Genomic DNA, 24,821 nt, shown 5'->3' on the forward strand with positions numbered 1-24,821 from the left:
TCCACACGACAAATGTTTTGTGGACAGGAGTTTATTCTTTTTTTAAGAGGGGAAATTAAAAAAACGACCCTTGGTCAGTGAGATGAGCAGATGATCTGTGTTCGATTGTGAGATAACAGTATTGACAATAAGGGGAAAAACCCTATTATTATGACATAAAATATATTTGATTTCTCTACATTTTTCGTATATTAAACAGGTTTTCGGTAGCACTTATGATCAAAAGATATTCGTTATTTTAACCAGGTGACAATCTCTTGAAAATCAAAATTTAAAGGGGTCAAATACAGGAATAAGAATTGCACAAAATTGTATGAATGTAAAAAAAACTATTAAACATATCTCACATAATATAATCTTAGTTTTTTCGGTAAAGTCACGTTGAAGAGAAACAACAAAATAATAAAATATATATAAAACAATAAAAATTCTCACGACGTTTCGACCATAACTCAAACGGTCATCTTCAGGTGTGTTGGTTCGCATAAATGTATTTTTAAACGGCGCATTTATTTATTTATAAAAAACGTTAGCGCCACGCGCAACGATTTGACAGTTTACCCAGGACTAGTCCATCTATATTCTGAAAAGAGGAGGGGGGAGACGAAATTTTTCATAATGTATGCTCTCTGAAAGCCACTGTAAGTGTGAACAATCAATTAAGAACTGAAATGGTTTATCAAATCTTTCCAATGATTGCTAAGATAGAATCCATCTTCTCGGTTGAAATTGTCTCTGTGCTTGTATATGTGGATAGCCTCATGAACGAATCTCTCATGGAAGCCAGATGGCTTACAAAGAACCTCTGTCTTGGAAAAGTCAATGGCATGTGAGCCTACTGAATTAGAACAATGATCTGCTACGGCCGAGGTGTTGGTCCTACCGTATTTAAGGTCTGCTTTGTGTTCACGAATGCGGTCCGAGACATGGCGTTTGGTTTCTCCAATGTAACTACTACCACAAAGGCAACTTAGTTTGTAGACACCAGGGTATTGTATGTCCGGAATCACATCTTTTACAGACGGAACCAGATCACGGATTTTATGTAATGTGTTGAAACGGACCTGGATCTTGTGTTTATTCAAGATTTTGGAGATCTTTTTTGTGATCCCAGCAATGTAGGGTAAAGTGATGGTTTTGAAAGGCTCCTCAAGAGGGTTCTTCTTTATGGTTTGAGTGATAGCTTTGCGGATTGTATAGTCGGAGTAACCATTAGCCCTAAGAGCTTGGTGTACATGCTTGAGTTCACTGCTTATGTGTTCCTGGTCGGATATGCATTGGGCTCTATGATACAGAGTCTTGATGAGATAATTCTTCTGTGATGGATGGTGGCGGGAATCCGGTTTCAGATAAGCATCCGTATGGGTAGCTTTCCTGTAGACAGAGTGGCTCATTGAACCATCAGGTCTCTTTTTAATTAGGACATCCAAAAAAGGTATCTTGCCATCTATTTCGACTTCCATGGTAAATCTGATGGCTGGGTGTATGGAATTGATGTGGTCGAAGAATTGGTCTAGAGCAGGCCGGCCATGTGGCCAGATGACAAAAGTGTCATCCACGTACCTCTTCCATAAGGTTGGGCGCAGATTGGCAGTCTGGATGGCGTCAGTCTCAAATTTATCCATGAAAATGTTAGCTATAACTGGAGAAAGGGGGGAGCCCATTGGGGTGCCCTCAGTTTGTTTGTAGAAAGTTCCATTCCAAGTGAAGTATGTATTGGTTAAACAGTGTCTCACCAGGGGGGGTACCTCAGTGTTTAGTCCTTGATGAACCAAGTCTTCAATGATTGCAATGGTGTCAGGTACAGGAACCTTGGTGAATAAGGAAACTACATCAAAACTGACAAGCATGTCGTCTGGGGACAGGGAAATACCCTTGATTGTCGATACCAGGTGAGTAGAATTTTGTACCGCAGAGGTGGTCTTTCCAGTGAAAGGACGCAGGATTTCAGACAAAAAACGAGCTAGTTTGTAGGTGGGGGAGCTGATAGTAGAGACTATGGGACGAAGAGGTGTATCTACTTTATGCATTTTTGGTAAGCCGTATAATCTTGGTGGCCTGGCAGCAGAAGGTTTCAACGAAAACTGTTTAGATTGATCAATTAATGCGGTTGAATCAGAAATTATTTTGTTGGTTTGTGTGACGAGGCTGTTGGTGGGATCTCTTTTTATTTTTGTATAACTACCATCGTCGAGTAATTCTTTAATTTTGTTGTATTCTATTTTATCCATGATGACAGTAGCATTGCCTTTGTCAGCTGAGAGGACTACAATATCATTCCTCTTTTTTAATTTATATAATTCAAAACGTTCATCTTTGCTGAGGTTGCTAGCTGGCATCTTTTTTTTATAAATAAATAAATGCGCCGTTTAAAAATAAATTTATGCGAACCAACACACCTGAAAATGACCGTTTGAGTTATGGTCGAAACGTCGTGAGAATTTTTTTTATTGTTTTATATATATTTTATTATTTTGTTGTTTCTCTTCAACGTGACTTTACCGAAAAAACTAAGAATATGAATGACTGCAGTCACGAAAGCTTTAAATCAAAATGTATATCTCACATAACTCAACAAGTTAATACAAAACAAGCAGATGAACGTATTAAACCAAAACAAAAAGGAAACAAAACGAAGGATACCAAAAAAAGGGACAGCACGAAGAAGTCCTCTACATATAAATGTTAGAACATTTTAATAAAGAGAGTGGCTCCTTACGTAAGATGGCCGCCACGTGCGGGTGTGCTGTTGTTGACATCACGGGGCACTGGAGCGGTGACCCCCACTCGCGTGGAGCCGCCACGCCGCAGCCACGCAGGGAGAGGCTACTCCCATCACTTTTGATTTCCCACAACGCACGGGGAGATTATTTTCTCAGGCTCGCGAGTGGCTCGGGCCCAGGGCTGTGGGTCGACACGCCATGGCAATTAACCGATGGTGGCGTGGCTTCGATTGAGGAGGCATTTCAAATGATTAAATTCTCCTGACCCTGCGTGTGGCCAGAGGCAACCCCGCTGTGGTGTGATCAGCCCACGCCAATGCCATTTGTACATCACCTTCATAGATGGACGATTAAATACCTCCCGAAGTCGTGCGATTGTGGGCATGCATCAACCCCCCCCCCACTAACTCTAACTCTGGAGTCTGAACCATATCGTAAACAACTGTACTGTATATCCTTAGCTCTTTCGGTAAAGTCACGTTGAAGGGAAACAAAAAATAATAAATATTAATTACTGCAGTCACGAAAGCTTTAAATCAAAATTTAACTGTACTGTACATAGCCTGCGCTCTGTCGTGGCTAGCAGCCCTCTCTGGACACTGCCAATTAGTTCATAAACATATTGCTGACGTACGCAAGATGAGAATGGTTGTCCAATAGTTGAATTGAATGTAATGTCTTTCTCGAGAGTATAAACGGATCTGTGTCGAGAATATACGTACATACCGTACATAGTCTTAACGATTTCGGCATGATTGCGCATATTCATGGCCTCACCTGATGACGGTTGCTTGTGTTGCGATCGAAACGTCGTGATCCATTAATTTTCTATCTACGTGACTTTACTGAAAGAACCAAAGAGTATGGATTCCTGCAGCCACGAAAGCTTCAAATCAAGATATTCATTGCCTATTTTTGCTTTGCAACGCGAGTTTGTCTTTGGAAGCATTTAATTTACCAATTTCAGGTGGCATGGCCCAGCGGGGTATCCCGTGTGTCGTTTTGTTTGCAGAGATTCGCGGTTCGACCCAGCAGCCCGCACTGATTAATATTGCAGGTGCATTAACCATATAATTTCACACAGTGGACGTTAAATATCCCCTGACGTCATTCGCAAGAGCATAACATTGTGTGCCGGCAACATTGGTCCAAATTTGAAAACAATACAGGACTATCCCTGCAAATTACTCGGAATAATATAAAGAGCAATCATCGCGCCCAACTGCAAAAACTTGGCAAGACTCTCCTTAAAAGAGTCATGAGACTCTGAGGCAAAACAGGTTTGTACAATGTTAATATGCCATTTGACTCATCGTTTGCGCAAACTTAACTTTACACTTAAGCTTCGTTCATATTGGATCATCTTTATGAGTTATCCCCCCAGGCCCAAACCCCTCCCGCTCCTTAGGGATGGAAGGAGAGGCAATGCATAGACGCTTGCAGATAAACAGCCCTTGCAAATCCACATTTGCTCGGTCATACTTCACCACGAGCTGATCAATGCGGGTTGGACCGGTTTGGAGATCACCTGGTGGGACTTATGATGCAGGGTGGGTGGCGCAGTGGATTCTATACTTACCTGCGGCTGCAGGTACTTCAGTTTGATTCCCGTTCACGCCTGATATCAGTGGCAAGCAATATCGAAACCGAACCTGGCCTTCCACTAGCATTTGATTGACAAATGCCTCTAAATTGTTATTAGACTAGAGTACTGTATAATACATTCAACTGGTGAACGGGTACGACAAATATCTGTATTGCAGGTCCAGGGTGGTGGGATAAAGTGTGGGTACCCTCAAACTCTTACAAGACGTCTGGCCAGTGTGAAGACTAAGACAACGTACCCCCCCCCCCCTTGGATGGGTTCTCCAAAGCTCCCCTCTAGTGGCGGCCCTTCCATCAGTCGTGGCATGAGCGAGCAATTTCACGGTTGAACTTTAGCCTACATTGGTTGATCAACAAAAACACTGTTTTCTCAAAAGTGTTGCAACTCATGTTTAGTGTCTCCTTGGGTAAATAATTGAAATGCAGACCATAGATCCCGGCTGTATAGTAACAAAAAAACCAGACTAAAACACTCTAGGTATTTCGACTACATTAAAATTTCCAAGAATTCAAAACAAAAAACCCTAGAGGTATAAGCGACCTCTAGTCTGGCAACGTTTATTATCCGAATGGGTTTGGCCAGTGGGTGGTGCTAACACGGTGGTCGGGCAAATCAAAATAACAAAGAGGAGACATTTAAAACAATGGAATGCGGTAACAAAAATCCCTCAATATTTCAAGAGCCCCCCCAATGCATGTAATGAATACGAGACGGTGTGGTCCTTAATAAACAACGCCACGATGCAGTCCTTAAACAGCCGCAGGTTGCCGAACTCTGTCAGCTAACCCAATGTGGTCCCAAAGCATGTTTTTCGGCGCATCACCTGACGACAAACATGCTGAACAAGCTGCGTTATGCTGTTTCATTCCATCACGGTTAAATTAATTTAGATATCAGAATAATGACTGTATAATTAGTGATATTGAATTATATTGTTTTATTATTTTATTATTTTCTATAAGAGTTTGCGCCTATACTTGTTTTTTTTCTTGATGTGCTTATGCTCATGTCAGAATCCACTGTGGCCAAACTAACAAAAAACAAGGACTGAAACTACTAGATCTCAGCCCCACTACTGCGAAAACTTGACAGGGGACTCGCTAACATGGGCGCTTTCTTTGGCGAACAAACCGTGACAATAATTTGTTAAAAATGTGTCAATCAGGGCGAAGTCACTGGGCTTCTTGAATCAACACCGACCCCAGTGACCCGACGATCACAAGACCGCTGACATCACCTAACTCATGGCAACTTGCGTGGTTTAAAAAAAAAACCCCACAAATGATGTTGTTGGATCTCCCAACAAAAAGCCCCAAGGCGGCGCCCGAAAGCCACAAGGGACGCGCGCGTTGCAATTGGCCCGACCGGCGAGCGCTGCTCGCGGCACGATTGGCCACAATGCCGCGTGGGCGTCACCCTCCGCAGTTTCTCAACCCAGATGCCCACCTCCCTGCCCAGCCGGAGCGATAAACACAATCCGTGTGCCCCAGCGCGGAGCGAAACCGAAAGGCGGATTGTGACAGGTTTGAGGTCACACACCGCGTGCCAGCCCGGTTGAATAAGTCATCAGCGGTCCGAAACGTCTTTCGTGCCTTTTTTTTTACGTCTCGGTTGCAGTTAAAAAAAAAATATACTTAAACGGACGTTGTTTTTCACCTTTCAATTTGTCGTCAATGGTTTGGGTTTAACCGAACCCAGCCAGCTGGGCATCATCCTTCCGTAATCTTCAAGCGCGTTGAAAAGGTTAGTAGCTGCGCACACTCGTTGCATCGCCATTCGTTTGCCGTTTTATATGTGCGTGCTAATGTTGCCGGCCACTACTCGCAGCACGCCGAGCACGACGTGGGACCGATTTACAAATCGGGAATGCGCTTCGAGTGGCATTTTGCTGGTCGCAATCACAACCGAGCGAGCCCTTTGTGTCGGCCACCGCACGCTGGGGGCTGGGACTAAAGACCGGGCACGGGGAGATTTTTCGGTCCTGGCCTTCTTGTCAGCTTTGGGATGTTCTGTGTTCAAATTTTGTTTGTTGCGGTTGCACCCGACTTAAGAGCCGCATGGCTCACAGGGCTATACCTAATAAATGAAACTTGAAAACTTGTGTGTGTGTGTGTGTTGCGTGCGGCTGCATCGCTCGCAACAACGAAACGTGCGGCCCAGCCCGGGTTCGATTCCCGCTCGCCGCCAACACACGCCGGTGACGATTTTATCTGAACCCGCTCCTGGGCCCTCCCCTAAGTCAACTTGGTGCGGCGTTTAAACATCGCCACTGGGGAGACAAAGGCGGCCGTCCCGGCCTTAATAGGTGCTCGCTAACAGCACTTGCCCCAACAGTGTGCTAATTGTGTTTAGTTTGGTTTGCCCCCCCCCCCACCCCCGTAGCGAAAGGTCAACAACATACAGTACATACAGGGCTATACGAGAGGTCTTTGTCTCACTCACAAAAAGGACCGTCTCGTCCACACTGGACAGACGTCTTGGAAGGGGTGAATTGTAAACCCTTGTAAAAGAGCGAGTGTTGCTTTGTAGATTCAAGAGCTTAATACGACTCGTACCAATTAGGCAGCTACAGAGTATACAGTGCAACATTTAAGGCTACATACATCGGACTGTAAAGGACATCCTGATAAACTACATAGTTTAAATAGCTTTGTAATTTGAACATCGTACATCCACAGAAAAAACACACCACAATCGTTATCCTACGTGCATTATTTTTCCCGTTTTATATATCGGATTAAAATCTGGGGCTATATATTTATTTTAAATATATTTTAATTAATATATTTTTGAATAAATTTTAAAATACATTTTAAAATATACTCATTCAGTTTTAGGTAACAGTGAGAATTATTTAATTGCAAACCGAATGAACACTTTACGAGTCGTGGCCCATCGACGATGCCTTCTTTTGTTGTAGTTTTCACCACGGGCTGTTTTCAACAGATGAACCCAAGGGGTCACGGCGCCCCTCCTCCACTCCACACACGGTTCATGGCGTGGCTATTTATTTATTTAGGTCATGGCCTTTGTCTCTTCAGACAGGATCCTATTTGCTTGACCAGGGAGTTGTCCAAAACAGCCCGTGGAAATGTACCCCGTGCATTAAGTCTTGTGTATTCCTTTCGGCGTGCATTGACTTAGTCCTGGAGTCGGAAACCAAAATAACAAGAAGAGCCATATTTTTCCAATTCAGTAGGAAAGAGCATTCCAAGCGACGCGATACGTGTGAATACGAGACGGTAATCCTTAATAAGTAACGACACAAAGCATCCCTTAACTAGCCGCAGGTTGCCAACTCCTGGCTTAGTCTATATGAATTCAGCAGTAATATATTTAATCCACTTTTAAGTTTTTTAAATGTTGGTTTGAGCGGTGCCACTATATCCCCAACAATGTAATCAGGTCAGGCAATCGGTGACGAGATTATCTCAGTCTGTAGATTTCATTTCGTCACAGTCATGCTCTGATCTTTGGTGGGCAGTTCGTCATTGCTGGATGATTATCGTCCACTCGCAGTCACTCACTGTTGGTTAAAAATGAGAAAAACACTCGAATATGTTGGCCCGCTAATTACGGTAACAAAATTAACCCCCCGCGCAGTTCTGTGCAGGAGACATCCAGCCTGCGAGGATGCGTGCCGCCCTGCTCATGGCCCTGGTGGCAGGAGCTTGCGCCTCTGCGCTGCCCTTCAGTCCAGAACCCGGGAGGAAGAACTGGGTTCTCATCGTGGCCGGCTCCAGTACCTGGGACAACTACCGCCACCAGGTAAACAGCACTGCGTTGATGAGACATGGCTACAGCGATGTACCGGTGCCTCGCCGACTGCTATTGGGTGAACCTTGTCTTCTGGGTTCAATGCCTGGCCACGGCTGGCATCAGTGGCAAGCGATATCTGAACCAGTCCTCCTGGCTCCCCAACACGAACTGATCGACGTGGTTGAATTATGGTCAAACAACTGCCATGACGACTGACACGGCATGGAGAGGGGAGTCATCCATCAGTGGATTGACAAAGGCATTAAGAGGTCGTCGATAAATGACGTCACACACCTAGGGGGGGGAGGGGGGGGTCAGACATTTGTGATGGGGGGAGGGGGGGTTTGAGAAATATGACGTCACATAAAAATGCGCAACTTTAAATAAATATAAGCAATATAATTGTTATAACAACACAATTTTTTTTATTAATTTTCATTATTAACTATTTTATTATTTAAATTTACTAAGGTCACCTTTTATTTATTCCATGAAGGAGCATTTTGATTCTCCATGGGAGAATGGAGAAGCATACATTTTGTAAATTTTTTGAATGACTGTTATTAATCATTTTTATTTTAATGATTCTACCAGGGCTTTTCATTCTGTGGAATGAATATGTGACTGTTATAATTGTACTCTCCATTTTGCTTCGTTCTACTACAAAGTTAAGTATTTTTTTATAGTTATAATTACTTTTAATATTTTATAATTATAAGATAATTTCAATATATATGATGTAATCCAGTCAAACCTGTCTAAGTTGGACTAATTGGGGGGGAAAGAGCATTTACGGTTATGGGGGACGTCCGGAACACTACAAACAATGTCAAAACACAATCATTAAATAACACGCAATTCCTGACACACAATTAGCACAAAGCTTCACCACATGGTAGCCTGATACATGCAGGTTGACTGCAGAACGCCGTTTCCTACCACACGCAGCATAATTCTCTGTACTTTGATTGTTTTTGGTTGCCTTATCCCTCGGCCTATCCCGAATTCTCGCCCCCTTCAAGTCTGGCTTCGAGACGTTTTACTGTAGCGTGTGCAGCTCAGCAGTTCTGCGATCCTTCCTCTAGGCCGACGTCTGCCACGCCTACCAGGTCGTGCACAAGCATGGCCTTCCCGACTCTCAGATTGTCGTCATGATGTATGACGATCTCGCCAACAACTCCGCGTGAGTATCAAGGGTCCACGGTCCCACACATTGCTCCTCCGTGTACAGAGGTGAAAAAGCAGCCACAGGAGGGAATGCGTCAAAGGGGACATCCACCAGAGAGTTGGAGTAATGAGGATGAGCTCTTGTGCATGTGATTGGGTGGGTGGCCATAACAACTTGGGGAAGTATACATCCAGCAGTAGATTGATCATGGCAGATGATGATGAGACTGTTTAATATTAAGCGCTGTAGCGTGGGCATATAAAATTTTGTCCGTGATTAAATTCAGATCATTATTTATAATCGCGATTTGTTAAAATGGTTGATCTTCAATCGTTAACAAATATAGTTTTTTTTTTACCACGGTAAGCTTGAAAACAGACAGTTACAGAGCTCGTACGGGTTACATTATTTGAATTCTGTTTCCAAAAACGATGTTACCCCCTAACGGCTGATTGAGGCATGAATGGTAGGTACCTGTATCTCTACACCGCAGAGGACACCAAGTCGGGTGTGATGACATTCGGTACTTTATTTTCCTGTGAAATATGGGGCGGCTTAATTTTTTGATTTTACAAAAGCAATATTCATAATTATTTTCGAGATTTGTTTTTACGGAAACTGCTTTGCATCTGTTCCTCCCAAACACGTGTGATTGTCATGACCAACTAAATCTCAAAGTGAAACTGCACACGTTGGCTTGCGGATAATAATCAACACAAGGGTTTATACGACTAACTGAACGCGTTTTGTCAGCAAATAATTATTCAATGTCACCTGCAGCCCACTGGAAGGGTATCATCTAATGTTTACCTCATGCCAACATGTAATTGCCACGTCATCGCAAAAATATTACTCGTTAAAGTGATCAAACGAACGACGTCTGTGGTTTTCGAACACCGTCCATTCAGTCTAGCTTCCATTTAAAAACAAAAAAGCTGAACACAATAGTGGAAAGTCAGTGTCTTGTGTCTTCATTTAGACATCCTTTGAACAAGCCTGGCCTGTATTTCGTGTCCTAAAAAAAACGGCAAGCGCTGACAATCGCGAAACGTTCGATTGCGATTAAATCTTTTAATTTGTCGCAGGAATCCGACTCCAGGGAAGATTATAAACCGACCCAATGGGCCTGATGTTTACAAGGGTGTGCCCAAGGACTACGTCGGAAAGGTGGGTTGAGGGTCTGTTGATCATTCCGCTGGTTGCGGCGCTCACAAATAATTCTGTGCCCCCAAACTCGTCGCGGTAGGTATAAGACAAAGGCTGGCATTTATTTACAAATACAGTGTCATTTTGATATTTTTTTAAACGATCTTAAACTCCTAAAATATACGCTTTGTTCGGAGTAAAAGAATGGTCTGTATGATGATAGCGTACTAGCTGGAAATAGGCCCATCTTCTAAAAGCATAGTTGTGGTATAAGCAATACATCTTTACATTACTCTGTTGGGTGGAGAATGGCACAGGGTAACTTCTGATACAAGCACACTACTTTAGATATGAGCACACTTTGGCCTTCCTCCCGTGTTGTGTGCTTATATCCAGCCTTTGCCGTGTCTGTGAACGTCACGGGTGAACAAACTGCTGTGAATCTTTCCTGCGCGCAGGACGTCACGCCTGCTAACTTCCTGGCTGTGCTACGGGGAGACCGTGACGCTGTCAGCGGAATGGGCAGTGGTAAAGTTCTCCAGAGGTAAGCCCAAAAAGTAATATTCGCCGTCGATTCACCCATTGCGACGCTGCCATCGGGCCTAATGAACAACCTGTGATCCGGCCTTGCTGCCGTGGGTAGCACACTTAAGACTTGCAATCCCAAAGGTTCATTCCCCCAGCGCACAAGTTTAAACGATGGCGGCATGAATGGGTGCATCCCCCCCCCCTCCTCCCCAGTCAGTCGATAAGGAGGTCATGTGTGATGGGGTAAAGTTGGGGAATTCCGACCTCTTTCAGAGACGTCTGGCTAACGTGGAAGAGTAGGTCAAGTAATCTAATCTTAGAGGGAGCTCTTTAGAGTTCCCTGCACTTTGCTTGGTCACTTTTACCAAAATACTCTTTTTACATTCTACCAACTGAAAAGTATTTATAAGGAATGCTCGCGTTGAATGTGTATGTTGACGGGTGGATGTTACCGCTGACTTGGCCTCTGTGCTTTGTGTGTCTCTGCAGTGGACCGGAGGATCACGTCTTCGTTTTTTTTACTGATCACGGGGGTCCTGGCATCCTGTGCTTCCCGAATCAAGACGTAAGCAAAGTGGATAGAAATATAACCTTGGAAGAACTTGAATGTTGAACTTGAGATTGATTAATCTTGATTTTAAGCTTTCGTGACTGCAGGAATTCATACTCTTTGGTTCTTTCGGTAAAGTCACGTAGATGAAAAATACATAATATATCACGACGTTTCGATTGCAACAACAAGCAACCGTCTTCAGGTGAGAAAGAGAAACAAGCCGCTGTGACGGGGCATTGTATAGATCCGAGGGAGGGGAGGGGCTGCCGTAATGGGCGAGAGGGTGGGGGTGAAATTCAAAGAGGGAACAAGGTGATAGAGAGGAAAAAAAGATAAAACGTAGCAAACTTAGAAATGTAATGCAACTCAGAGAGTCGGCCAACACAACAGTTAACACTTAACCTGGTTGATCAACGTCCTTCCAAGGTTGCTTGTTGTTGTGATCGAAACGTCGTGATCGATTATTTATTTTTCTACCTACGTGACTTTACCGAAAGAACCAAAGAGTATGGAGATTGATTTTTACGAGGAAATAGGGCGCCGAGGATGTGCCCTTTAAAATGCTGCACTCCTAAAAAGTATTAACAGTCACATCTGACTTGTTTCCTCGGTGAAATTGTGTTTAGCTGCACGTGGAGGATTTGAACAGAACAATCCAAGATATGCATGACAACAAGCAGTTTGCCAAGGTAAGAGTTCCACGTGCCCGACAATCATTTTGTAAGTATATTATATGCCTTTTGAAATTGTGTTGTGACTATACAAGCGAACGTTGTGTAAATCTTGTGTCCCTGATCTTGTGTAGATGGTGTTTTACATCGAGGCCTGCGAGTCTGGCTCGATGATGGTTAACCTGGCGAGCGACGTTAACGGCAAGTAGATTTTATCCTACACCTTGGCCTACAAGTAACGCCCTCGGATCTTGATATCGTCATATAGTTTTGTTTTCCTGAAGCCGATGACCGCAATGAATCGTGTTTTGTTCTTAAGAGGTTTGTGTTGGTGTGTTCCCGAAAGATAGAGCGGTTACACATTTTACATTTATGTTTTTGTGCAAAGTGGAGCTCTTCCATTTTGCATTAATGTTGTAACGCCTGCCTGTCTGCCGTCTGCTGTGGATTTTCACCCACGTTAACATAACTGCGTATCATTAAAATATTTTAATCTTGTCTCTGCTTCTGGCCATATTAACTCCTCGGTCAGAGGTGGCACAATCCTGAGGATACTTGGCACCTGGACCTAATTAGAACTGCGTGCAAATGTGAAAGCACGGTGGCTCTGTGATATGAAACGACGCCAGCTTGCAATTTTTCACTCTTGACGTTTCTCACCCACACACAAAGCATCTTGCATTGCACGAGCGCGCGTACCGCACGTGAAGCATTTTCTAAAAGCGGTGGGTTTTTTGGTGTCCGTCTCTCTCTCTACAACTTCACATGCTTGCCGCTCTCACCTCACAGTATACGCCACGACAGCGGCGGGCACAAACGAGCCGTCCTACGCCTGCTATTACGATAGCGAGAGGAATACCTTCCTCGGAGACGTGTACAGTGTCAAGTGGATGGAGGACAGCGACTCGGTTAGTTCATGAGCTGAGGGGATTGGTCGTATGTACGTGCGTAAGTTGAACTTCTGATATAACACAGAAAAATAATGTACGTAGGATAACGAGTGTTGTATGTTTTTTTTTATGTGGATGTACTTGAATCTACAAAGCAACAATTGCTCTTTTACAAGGGTTTACAATTCACCCCTTCCAAGACGTCTGTCCAGTGTGGACGAGACGGTCCTTTTTGTGAGTGAGACCAGGACAAAGATCCCTCGTAAAGCCCTGTATGTATGTTGAACTTCTTTCGCACCGTACGCAGCCAACCGTGCTAATCGGAGGTGCGGGGGGAAGGGCAACAAACGAAACACAAATAGCAGTTCTAAAAAAAATCAGTGTTCATTCTGTATCGATACCACCTGGGGTGCCAACTGCTACTCGTGTCCACCATGGGCAGAAAGCTTCGCGTCAACCATGTGGTTTATAGTCACGCTTCCTATTTCATTTTTATAGTCTGTACATGTTTCGTATCATGTGCGGTTTTTTTCAGCACGGTTTTCTCTATAAAACGTAGCAAAGGAACCAATTGATGAAACATTTTCTCATCAAAGGCTACCTTGGTGACGTTATCACACAAATTTGTGATCTGGAGACAAAATGCTCCTAAGTATTCATCGTTAGCATTTGCCACCATGGTTGGTACCAATGCGCCGTTGTTGGGCCAATGGCCACCTCACATCGCACGTAAACTACCATTTGTCCCTGCTGTTATCCAAATTGTGTCTTTGAAGACACTTGTGTGCGTTTGTGTGACAAGACATTCCAATGCAGGTCAGTTCGATGGAATGACCTAATGGGATATTTTTTTTTTTACCATAATCATTTCCAGGAAGACTTGTACAAAGAGACGATTCACAAGCAGTTCAAGATCGTCAAGGAGGAAACGAACACAAGCCACGTGCAACAGTACGGCGACAAGGTGACCACGCGTTGTCACGGACAACGCTCGCGCATCAAAACCCGCTGGCCAGGACAGTCTTGTCAGCCAGGACTGCCTGTGGTCTTGGCAGGGACCATCTTATCAGCCAGGAGAACCATCTTATCAGCCAGGAGAACCATCTTATCAGCCAGGAGAACCATCTTATCAGCCAGGAGAACCATCTTATCAGCCAGGAGAACTATCTTATCAGCCAGGAGAACCATCTTATCAGCCAGGAGAACCATCTTATCAGCCAGGAGAACCATCTTGTCAGCCAGGAGAACCATCTTGTCAGCCAGGAGAACCATTTTGTCAGCCAGGAGAACCATCTTATCAGCCAGGAGAACCATCTTATCAGCCAGGAGAGAAATGTTATCAGCCAGGAGAGACATCTTATCAGCCAGGAGAACCATCTTATCAGCCAGGAGAACCATCTTATCAGCCAGGAGGACCATCTTATCAGCCAGGAGAACCATCTTATCAGCCAGTAGAACCATCTTATCAGCCAGTAGAACCATCTTATCAGCCAGGAGAACCATCTTATAAGCCAGGAGAACCATCTTATTAGCCAGGAGAACCATCTTGTCAGCCAGGAGAACCATCTTGTCAGCCAGGAGAACCATCTTATCAGCCAGGAGAACCATCTTATCAGCCAGCAGAACCATCTTATCAGCCAGGAGAACCATCTTGTCATCCAGGAGAGCCATCTTATCAGCCAGGAGAGCCATCTTATCAGCCAGGAGAACCATCTTATTAGCCAGGAGAACCATCTTGTCAGCCAGGAGAACCATCTTGTCAGCCAGGAGAACCATCTTATCAGCCAGGAGAACCATCTTGTCATCCAGGAGAGCCATCTTATCAGCCAGGAGAACCATCTTATCAGCCAGGAGAACCATCTTATCAGCCAGGAGAATCATCTTATCAGCCAGGAGGACCATCTTGTCAGCCAGGAGAGCCATCTTATCAGCTAGGAGAGCCATCTTATCAGCCAGGAGGACCATCTTGTCAGCCAGGAGAGCCATCTTATCAGCCAGGAGAACCATCTTGTCAGCCAGGAGAACCATCTTGTCAGCCAGGAGAACCATCTTATCAGCCAGGAGAACCATCTTATCAACCAGGAGAACCATCTTATCAGCCAGGAGAATCATCTTATCAGCCAGGAGAACCATCTTATCAGCCAGGAGAACCATCTTATCAGCCAGGAGAACCATGTTATCATCCAGGAGGACCATCTTATCAGCCAGGAGAACCATCTTATCAGCCAGGAGAACCATCTTATCAGCCAGGAGGACCATCTTATCAGCCAGGAGGACCATCTTGTCAGCCAGGAGGACCATCGTATCAGCCAGGACCGTCTGCGGTCACAGCTCAGACTGTCTGTGGTCTTGTCTCATTTTCATCTAGACTTGTGTCTCCTTGGATTCGTTTTTCACGCGTGCGCCGTCAGTTCCCATAATACAGCAGTTGCAGTGATGTTTTGTGGGAGGATTCACATTGTCAGAACGGTAGCAATTATGGATTAGATGGTGTGTGGTTTCCTCACTACAGCAGCGGCTTAATATTGTACGCTTGAGAATAATCAACTACTAAATGGCTAAAACGTAAGTCACTTATGAAACTGTGATTAACTCGTATGTTCACGGCAAAACACAGAGAATGTGTGCATGTCACATGTTTTAACACAATTCATGCTTGATGGAGAGCTCTGCTTATGCAATCTTAAAATTGTTGGCAAGACGAGGCTGCAACTCTTAGCACCTCGCCCATCATCCTGCAACATGCCAGTCACTCTCCCTTATATTTCACTCATTCCTCTCATCTCATTTGCCTCCTACGTGACGACTTAACGGCATATGTCGAAAAAGAGTCCGCCTTGCCCAAATAACTGCACGTTAACATTTGACAGCCCTTAATCCACTTTTGGATTAAGGCCTCCCCCCATGCTGCGTCGGTGACTGGGGGTTGTTCGAGCCATACATAACCACGCTGGTCCGTGCGGATTGGTGAAGGGGCGCACACACCCATGACCGGTTGCGAGATATTAACTACCTCGCCTGGTAGACAGGAGGTCGTGGATTCAATCCCGACCCTTACGCTTGTATATTTGGAGTTTGCATGTCTCTCCCCGTGGTTGCGTGGATTTTTCTCCCGAGTCCTCCGGTTTTTACCTCTACATTTAGAAGCAACGTGCGTTTTAGAGTATTTGGCTGCTATCACTTTCCTCGCAGTGAGCCATTTCGTTGAGCTATCATTTGTGGCCAGGTTGCTTCTGAAAAAGAGCTAACTAGCTCAGTGGGCCTTACCTGGTATAATAAAAAAAGAGTTTTATATCACTGGCCACTGACGTTAGCCGTGGCCGAGAATGACACTCAACCCATCGGAGGGTTCATAGCGCAGTGCGCTTCACCACCGCTCAACGGTTTAAAAGCGCGCACGGCGGCGAGTCTCGCGTCCCTAGTTGGAGGCTGCAGTGCCCATCTCATCCGTTGTGCTCGTGCAGACAATCTCGCACATGAAGCTGGTGGAGTTCCAGGGCGACCTGGAGGCGGTGCCCCCGCCGCCGCTTGTGTTGTCGCCCGCATCCGTGAAGGACGCCGTCCCAAGCCCCGACGTGCCGCTCGCCATCCTGGAGCACCGGCTGAACGCGGCGCGCGACCCCGAAGTGGCATCGCGCATCTTCGCCGACATCCAGACACTGCTGCAGGTGAGGTCGTGGCCGCCGTCTGCGCCCCCACCCCTACGCCTCCTATATACGTAGTCAACTGGGCATAGCCGGGCCTGCGTTTAACCCGATCGCACGAACTCTCGATGCGTCGTCCGTGCAGACGCGGAAGCGCATGGAGGAGGTGGTGAGGGGCGTAGTGGGGCTGTGCGCCGCCACTCCCGAGCAGGCCCAGCATCTGCTCGAGTCGCGCCAGGACCTGAACGAGCACGGCTGCTACCGCAGGGCCGTGACCCACTTCAAGAGCCGCTGCTTCAACTGGAGCGACCAGAAGGTATCCGCCGCTAGGGGGCGAGCGACTCGCGGCCACGCGTTACACGCGAGAAGGGATATAAGACACGCGTTACGCGCGAGAAGGGATAGAAGACACGCGTCACACGCGAGAAGGGATAGAAGACACGCGTCACACGCGAGAAGGGATAGAAGACACGCTTCCCCCCACCTTCCCCACCCACCCGCTCCCACCCCAGTTGTTCACAGCGGAATTAGGAAGGACGTTGTGCCAAAAACTGGATTGGAGTAATACATGCATAAACGTGAACAGGGAAAATATTAACGGTCTCCAATTTGCTGTAACGAATTACAGGAAGTGATAGTTAATAAAGGTCCGCGAAGTGGGGCTCGAGATAAAACACGAGTGATACAAAGGTCGTGGAACGAAACGTGCGTGCACTCCTATGCGTACAGGTAGCGGACATCGAGGGTGGCGCGTTATCGCTCTTAACGATTCGTTCTGCCTGTGTGCGCGCCCGCAGTACCAGTACGCTCTGCGCCACTTGTACGTCCTGCTCAACATGTGCGAAGAAAAGATTCCCATCGGAAGGTGATTGTTAACTTTTGTGAATATCTAAATGAAGCCGGCGGTGTCTGCGATTGGACGCGATGCGCTAAAGGCAAATATCGGTACGGTAACTGTACTGCTGGAAGGTCGTCAGTTAGGGTTTTTAATTGCATTTTGTATCACGTGCTCATTGAGGTTGACCTACAACGGCCGTTCTGCGCTGTTTACTTCACAGAATCGAGGAAGCCATGGACAAGATGTGCCTTGCACTGTGAAGGGAAAAGCCAGAAGGAAAGAAGCTTGAGTTTAAATTGCAGTGAACTTTAAGATCAATGATTCAAGAATAATTATTCTGGTTAACCGTTGGGATGGGTTTCAGATTTGTAGTTTTTTTGGATATCAGGTTTGTGGATTCTTTGGCCCAATTTTAGATTTTATTTCCCACTTTCAGATTTACGAATTTAAACGTCTTCAACCGGCCCGACTTGTTTTCACACTCAATTGAATTTGTTGAATCACTTTTAAATACGAATCCTGTAAAATGTTAACATTAAGTTCCATCGGTAAAATGATAAAATTTAATGTAAACATTTTGATGTCACGTGATGGCGCTTTTGGCGGAAAAAAGCGGTAAATTGTGGACACTTCCTGCGACGTCACATGTGGATAGATCCTTTAAAAAAAGATAACACTGAGGTTCACCAGCCAAAAAGGTCAAACAGATGAATAACTTTCAGCATTCATTCAAAAACATGCTGCTAAATTGCCAGGATGGCTCTTGCTCATACAGTAAAACACCCTGCTGATGAGACCCAGAGAGTCGAAACCAATCCAGGGTTTGCCTCACTCGCACAAACGGTGCTGGGCAACACTGCCCACCAAAGCTTTTTGGTTGACAAGACGACCTGTTATTTTATTTTTTACGAAGAAACATTCTGTTATTACCCACAATCCACAACGACAGCGTGTACTCGTGCGCACGAGCATTTTTATGCCAGTGTGGTTTCCGCCTGTATGCGGAACCGTCCCACTCGTTGCGCATAGGTATTCTGAAGAAACTGCTGCACGCTGACTATTACTTGACAATGTTAAACCATGTTTTAACTTTCCTGTGAGCCATGTCCGATTCTGTTTTGTTAATCTCTTGCCATTTGCTTTACGATTACTCATTTTAAGTTTTGTGGTGTTACAAATCAAAATAAACATTTGAATTCAACCCCAACATTGCTACGCGGTGCTTTTTCAACGCAAAGAGATAAAAACGCATCCGCGAGTTATTCTGAATTGAGAAAAAAACAAACAAAAGAGACGCTCAAAGAGACATATAAAAAAAACGGTTTACTTGCATACAAATTTTACATAGTGTTAAAAACAGTGCTCTACACACGATATTAACGATTAATAGCGCAGCTATTAGCTTTCAGAAACAGATGTGTGAAAGTTAAACAGTCCTTCAAGCCTATTATGAAGCCCATGCCGTACCAGTGGGCGTCATTTAACAGGGAGCCTGATCACAAGTTTTGTTTTATGCATTCTAATGAATACATACGGTACATAATAATGTGATGTCAACTACTCCACTTGCATCATTTGCTCTATATGTCACACGTGCAAGTATCGAAGCGCACACATGCAAGGCCACTGTAAAAAGCCACCGCCTTTTTAACTTCCCATCATTCCAACAACTGGCGCGTTGAACAAAGAGGAATACGTGCCCTGACGGAGACTGCGATATTGCAATCAGTTAGGCCGGGGGGGGGGGGCGGGGGGGGCTCCTTGGACAGCTTCCCGATGCTGCAAGGCCACTTAAAGACTTTTCTCAGACCCACCGCACTTAACTAAACCCCTCTCGCTTCAAATGCAATTCGCAATGCATTTCTCATGACCCTTTATGAAATTTGCGATAACCCCCCCCCCCCCCATAAAATTGACGTACAGAGCGGTTGGCTGCACGGGAAATTAAATTGCCAATACTGCGTCCATGACTATGCCAGTTTTAGTTACTATAATAAAAAAATAAACTTTTTGGAACGATGTCTTTTCCTAGAAACCAGCGGTGCAATAAAAACTTTTATCAACGGCTGGGTAAAAAACATGTTGTCCAAGAGCATTGACAGCATTGGTATGCCCAGACCACATCTATAAACCCACCCCAAGACACATCATCACGTTTCCGGCACTTAAGATGCGACAGACGGTGGCCGCAATAGTACTGAAAATGTTTTTTTGTTCTCGTAAATGCCGTGCTAAAAGTACCGAATGCTTTCCCGCCTTAAAATTACAAGATAACCCCACGTTTACGGAGGAAAGTTTACTTGATCATATCTCTCCTTACCCAATTGTCCTCCGAGAAGAACATCAGTGACACCTCAGATGCGATGCCTCCAATCTTACGTAACAATAACGACACTCTTTTGGACGTCTTATCGGTTTATATTACATTTTGAAGCCAATTGTTTTTTTGTTTAACGTCCGCCACTGTGGTGATCAAATGCCCTCGTCTGTAACGTCCAGTTTTTCCTACGGCGGTTGTTTATAAGCAGGCCTGACTAGTGATGAGCCTTGGAATGTCTGAAGTCTGTCCAGGGTTTTCCTCTTTAAACAACTGATCGAAAACACTGGCCTTGCAAGGTCTGCAAGCCCCTTGGAGACTGAAATGTTATCTTATATTTTTGTTGAGAATCAAACTCTCTCTTTTCCATCCTGAATATTTTTCGACAGTTTTTTTTCTTTCACTTTTTTCAGTGGCTGCCTGAACACTTGAACGTTCCAATAATAAATTTAACGAGGCCTTTTTTTCTGATTACCCAAGTTTGGTCCCATGCTCTGACAACATTACCAGGCTGTGCGGCACGTGTTACAGCTCGAAGCAGGTGTTGTTCACTGCCCCAAAAAGAGATAATTATTTTTTAATCGAGAAGTGGCGCGTCGGGTTAGTGCACTGCGCGAATTCCAACCTGATAGAAGTTGTTATATCGCAAGATAAAAAAATCCCATTTATCCATAATATATACATTTAGTACACGATATCAATGCATCGTATATGCCAATATTGCCATATTGAGTATGCTGTCATACACTGATATAAGAGATCAATACAGTATACATAATATTAAAATGTCAAGTAAAAACACGATCTTAAGTAGACAGTATAATAGATTGTGCAGGTGAATGTTTATAAGACACATTTACCACATGGACAAAGGGTGATACAACTTACTAGACGAATTACAGACCAAATAGCGTCTTATCATGTGAACATAAATTGTTTAGGAAGATCATTGAGAACATAATGATGGTCAATTTAGAGGCCAACCAACCACAGGAAGTAATCTGCGTGTCAAATGTTTCTCTACCAGCTACCACATACACACACGATCAGATACTAACAAATATCGAATACCTTTATGCCTAGCCATCGGAGACTTTAACAAAGCATTTATTCCGTGGGAAATTGATAAGTCATCCAAGCGTTCACAAAGCAGGGCCTAAATAACAAAAAAATATTTAGATATAAAAAAACATAAAAAATGGCACAGCAACGCTGAGATTCTGTGAGTAAGGTACTAAAATGCAAATGCAGAATGGAATGGAAGTCGGCTGAGGAAGATTGCTTCAGGGTGGAATTAGGATGTCTTCCAAAAATAGTAATAAAGCCGCAAACACAAATGATTGACAATATAATAAATCATTTCTAGATTTGAAGCTTTCGTGACTGCAAGGATCCATACTCTTTGGTTCTATTCGGTAAAGTCACGTAGGTAAAAAATAAAATAAAACAAAAAATCACGACGTTTTGGCCACAACACAAGTGGCCTTCATCAGGTGAAGGGACCGTACTGTCCAGAGGACAGCGTTGGAGTGAAGACAGCCAAGCCCAGGTCGCGTCCTTTAAGCTTGTGGTCGCGGCGACTTTACCGAATAGAACCAAAGAGTATAATAAATCATCTCTGATGTGTTCAAGACACTATCGTCTCAACAATCGAATGCAAATGATCCGAAAGCAAATGAACCGCAGGATATGATTTGAGAACAACTTGGTAATGATGGCTGCATTGTTGGGTGCAAGATACATATGAGCAAAATAAAAGTTAACTTACTGTTGTATGAAGAGGTCTCCGTGCAGCAGTGGATACACCATGGCCGATTAAGAAGACTTAAAACATTGTGATGATGGTTCCGAGTTTAATCTCATTTCTGCTCAGCAAATGAGATTCAGATACAACCAAGGGCTTAGTTGGGATAATTGCTTATTCGGTAAGTGTCATATTGGACATACGGGACTTAAGGCTAAAAGAACGCCAAAGGAATATTAAATTCTCCCAAACACAGCTGTCAGCAGTGGCAGAGCATGCTTGCCAACAAGGACATTCAATGGATTTTGATAACGTTGAAGTGTTATGCAGAACTAATTATTACTGGCCAAGCTTAGTTATAGAATCAATTGAAATTGAGAATAATTCTAATAATTTCAATTGCTGTATTAGCTATAGACGCAGCCTGGAATCGTATTATTAAGCAATACACAACATTGCAATTCCTTACAGGTGAGTCACATGCTAAGTGGCTGATTACTCATCTATTACATAATTGCATACACTCCCACCTCCGATCTCGAATCCTGATGGGGTTCAACAATGATGACGTCATCGTGCACTATTTAATACCGGAAGCAGGTGGATGGCTTCACTATTCTGGTAAATCGCACGAAGATGCTGGATGTAATTTCCAGCGAAACGTCGTACTCAAATTGTAAATGTTGTGGATCCACTCTTCAACACACCGGTGGGCTAAAGTAGTGAAATATTTGTATTTTGTCAACGTGACACATTTTGCAGTGATTGGCCGTGTCGGGTGGTGGAGGGTTGCGACACATTTATAAGTAACGCGATCAAACCCAACAACCTTTATTATGATAAGTTAGGGCATCGATTAAAGTTGTCAGATATGATCGATATTTTATTTTTCAAATAACTCGGCTACTTGATCAGAGATGGGGTTAACATATGTCCAGGAGAAAATTACACAATATGCCACTCCATGACATTTGGTGGCACTTGACAATTTAGTACAGTATTGAACTTATTTTGGCCACAAAAAAAGATAGAGTACAGTATTGTAATTGCTCTATATTTATATAGCTTATATTGAATAATTAGTGCTTTGCTCAGCAAGGTTCTTAACTTTAAAAATCAAATTAACTTAAGAATTGTTCTAAGTTCGTATTCAAGTAATTGTTTTTTTTTAATCTTGCTCACCTGTGCTCCAAAGCCAGCTCAGGCCCACAGAAGAAGCCATAAATAGGTAAAATGTACATCTACTGATACTAAGCAAAATAAAATTGCCACGAAATATGGAATGCTACCACTGTTACGCACTCAAGTACAAAGGGCTCTATCTCTCGGCCAGCAATGGACAATAATTCATTCCTTGCTCCCCACAGAGTTTACACATTTGTATTGTTGTCACCAGATACGCACCAAAGATGTCGTAATTACTTGTATCGGAGTGTGAAACAAGATGGTAAAACTGTAAACAAGAGCCGTGGGGAGCACGAGGAATAGCATTTTGAAAAACGTAATGGCAGGATGCAGACGAATATTTGCGGAGGCGAGGGGAGGTGCTGGCAGAGCCAGTCGTGGACTTTTCATTGCAGACTTACGAGTAAATATTACCGCGTTCACGATTGGCAATGTAAGTGTCGCGCTACAAAACTATCCCACAATAATCGACACATCGGCAACGACGGTGGGGAAAAACGAGGCAGTGATGACAGCTGGGACCGTCAGGGGATGTGTCCAAAGCTACGGCCACCAGCGAACAGCAACGGTGCACGAACGCCCGGCGATGAACTCGCCGCTGCCAACGGGTATCTTATCGCGCCTCCTTCGCCCGTGACGCTCGTGAGACGTCGCCACTCGCGAATACACAATCTTAATTTAGACTGAAGGAATCCGATGAGCTGTGAAGCTCTTTTTTCACAGATGGCCCAATAAGATGAAAGCGAGGTCACACTCTGGCCAACGTGATGTCGCGTTCGCCAAAGCTGTCCACGTGACCGGGCACCATGGCCCTGCGGGCAGATGAGCGAATCCCAATGCTGTCCGCACACCCCTGGCTCGGATCGTGATGTCGCGGTCTCTCTCTGGACTGCATCGTATTCTAAGTACATGGGAACTCCACAATGAGGTCACAATTCAAGTGCGTTCATAGTGCCTCCGTTGCTTAATTCTGTGCGTGTTAAAACACACGTGGCTAACAGTGGCTCACTTCTTTTTGTCAAGTTACAGGGCACCGCAAAAAGGGAGTAGAGTTTAAGAGTCACGAATAATGAACTGCGTTTCCAACGACCACTTAAGAAACAAGACCGGAAGCCGTGCTGGGTCACTACATGGATGGCGTAGGACCACTTGGGTTTTGTCTCAATGTTCCATAAGCCACGCGCGGTCTGTGAACTTGGCCCCTTCCCCTTCGTCCCCCACACAACCCCCTCCACCCTTCCCAACCACGGTCCGAAGGAAACAGTGGCTTCAGTTGTGGTATTAAAAAAACTTCAAGTTATTTAGTCCGAAACACAACCCTGCAAGTTGACCTAAGCGAGAGACGCCAACGATCGCCGGCTTGTCTTCTACGTTGACCCCGTGAGATCGCGACCGTTTTTCCAAGGGCAAAGGGACCCTTACGTGGGCCACTGACAGTGAGCCACGTGGCCCAGTTGGTGGCTGCTGGCTCAGCCCGGCAAGGCTGCCACGGGAATCCAGGTCAAGCTCAATTAGGCCCGGTCCGTGAACCGGGCCGGGTCACTTCCCAGTGGTCAATGGAGTAGGCGCCAGATCGCTCTTAAATCCATACCTCCCGCCTCCTCCGTGGTGCAAACCTCCCCGACAGGGGCCTCCTCAGGGCCCAGGCGAGGGCAGGGGGCTGGTGCCCAGGCGGCGGTAGATGAAGAAGAAGGGCTGCAGGCGCTCCTTGCTGTGGAGCTCGGCCTTGATCTTGAGCGGGTGCGTGTCCCCCGCGAGCTGTTGCCACGTGCCGTCCACCAGCAGGAAAAGGCCGAAGTTGGCCGGGTCCGGCACGCGGAACTTGTCAGCGCACAGGCGGGACACCTCGTCCGTCGTGGCGTACGGATGCGTGGACAGGGTCTTGCCCGTGCAGCCGCTGTCCTGGAAAGCCACGCGGATGAAATTCTGTGGGGGGGGGGGGGAGGGGTGGGGGGTAAACAAGCATGAATAAACCCGGTTTGAAAAATGGAACTTGATCATGTTCAGTTCGTTCATGACCTAATCACCCAGAATGCTTTCCATCTCATT

The 24,821-nt window shown here is 45.0% G+C and overlaps 2 protein-coding genes across 2 annotated transcripts in view; one reads left to right on the forward strand and one right to left on the reverse strand.

Annotated features, from left to right (window-relative positions):
* The first annotated feature begins 5,762 nt into the window (after window positions 1-5,762).
* LGMN (legumain) lies at window positions 5,763-18,727 on the forward strand. Its single transcript, XM_032955943.2, has 14 exons — window positions 5,763-6,072; window positions 7,933-8,097; window positions 9,174-9,271; window positions 10,342-10,423; window positions 10,861-10,946; window positions 11,420-11,495; window positions 12,110-12,172; window positions 12,289-12,355; window positions 12,944-13,062; window positions 13,919-14,008; window positions 16,509-16,712; window positions 16,834-17,004; window positions 17,486-17,553; window positions 17,747-18,727. Exons 2-14 carry the CDS (start codon window positions 7,963-7,965, stop codon window positions 17,784-17,786), a joined length of 1,299 nt encoding a protein of 432 aa, XP_032811834.2. The 5' UTR covers window positions 5,763-6,072; window positions 7,933-7,962; the 3' UTR covers window positions 17,787-18,727.
* A 103-nt stretch (window positions 18,728-18,830) lies between these two features.
* LOC116943245 (ras and Rab interactor 2-like) overlaps window positions 18,831-24,821 on the reverse strand; it is a 37,345-nt gene continuing 31,354 nt past the window's right edge. The window contains exon 12 of the mRNA XM_032955942.2: window positions 18,831-24,698. Coding sequence (XP_032811833.2) covers window positions 24,408-24,698 — 291 coding nt within the window. The 3' untranslated portion in view covers window positions 18,831-24,407. The remainder of the gene's footprint in view (window positions 24,699-24,821) is intronic.

The sequence above is a fragment of the Petromyzon marinus genome, chromosome 17 (assembly GCF_048934315.1).
Source record: "Petromyzon marinus isolate PM22_M1 ecotype Great Lakes invasive population chromosome 17, UKy_Petmar_22M1.pri1.0, whole genome shotgun sequence".
NCBI classification, from domain to species: Eukaryota; Metazoa; Chordata; class Hyperoartia; order Petromyzontiformes; family Petromyzontidae; genus Petromyzon; species Petromyzon marinus.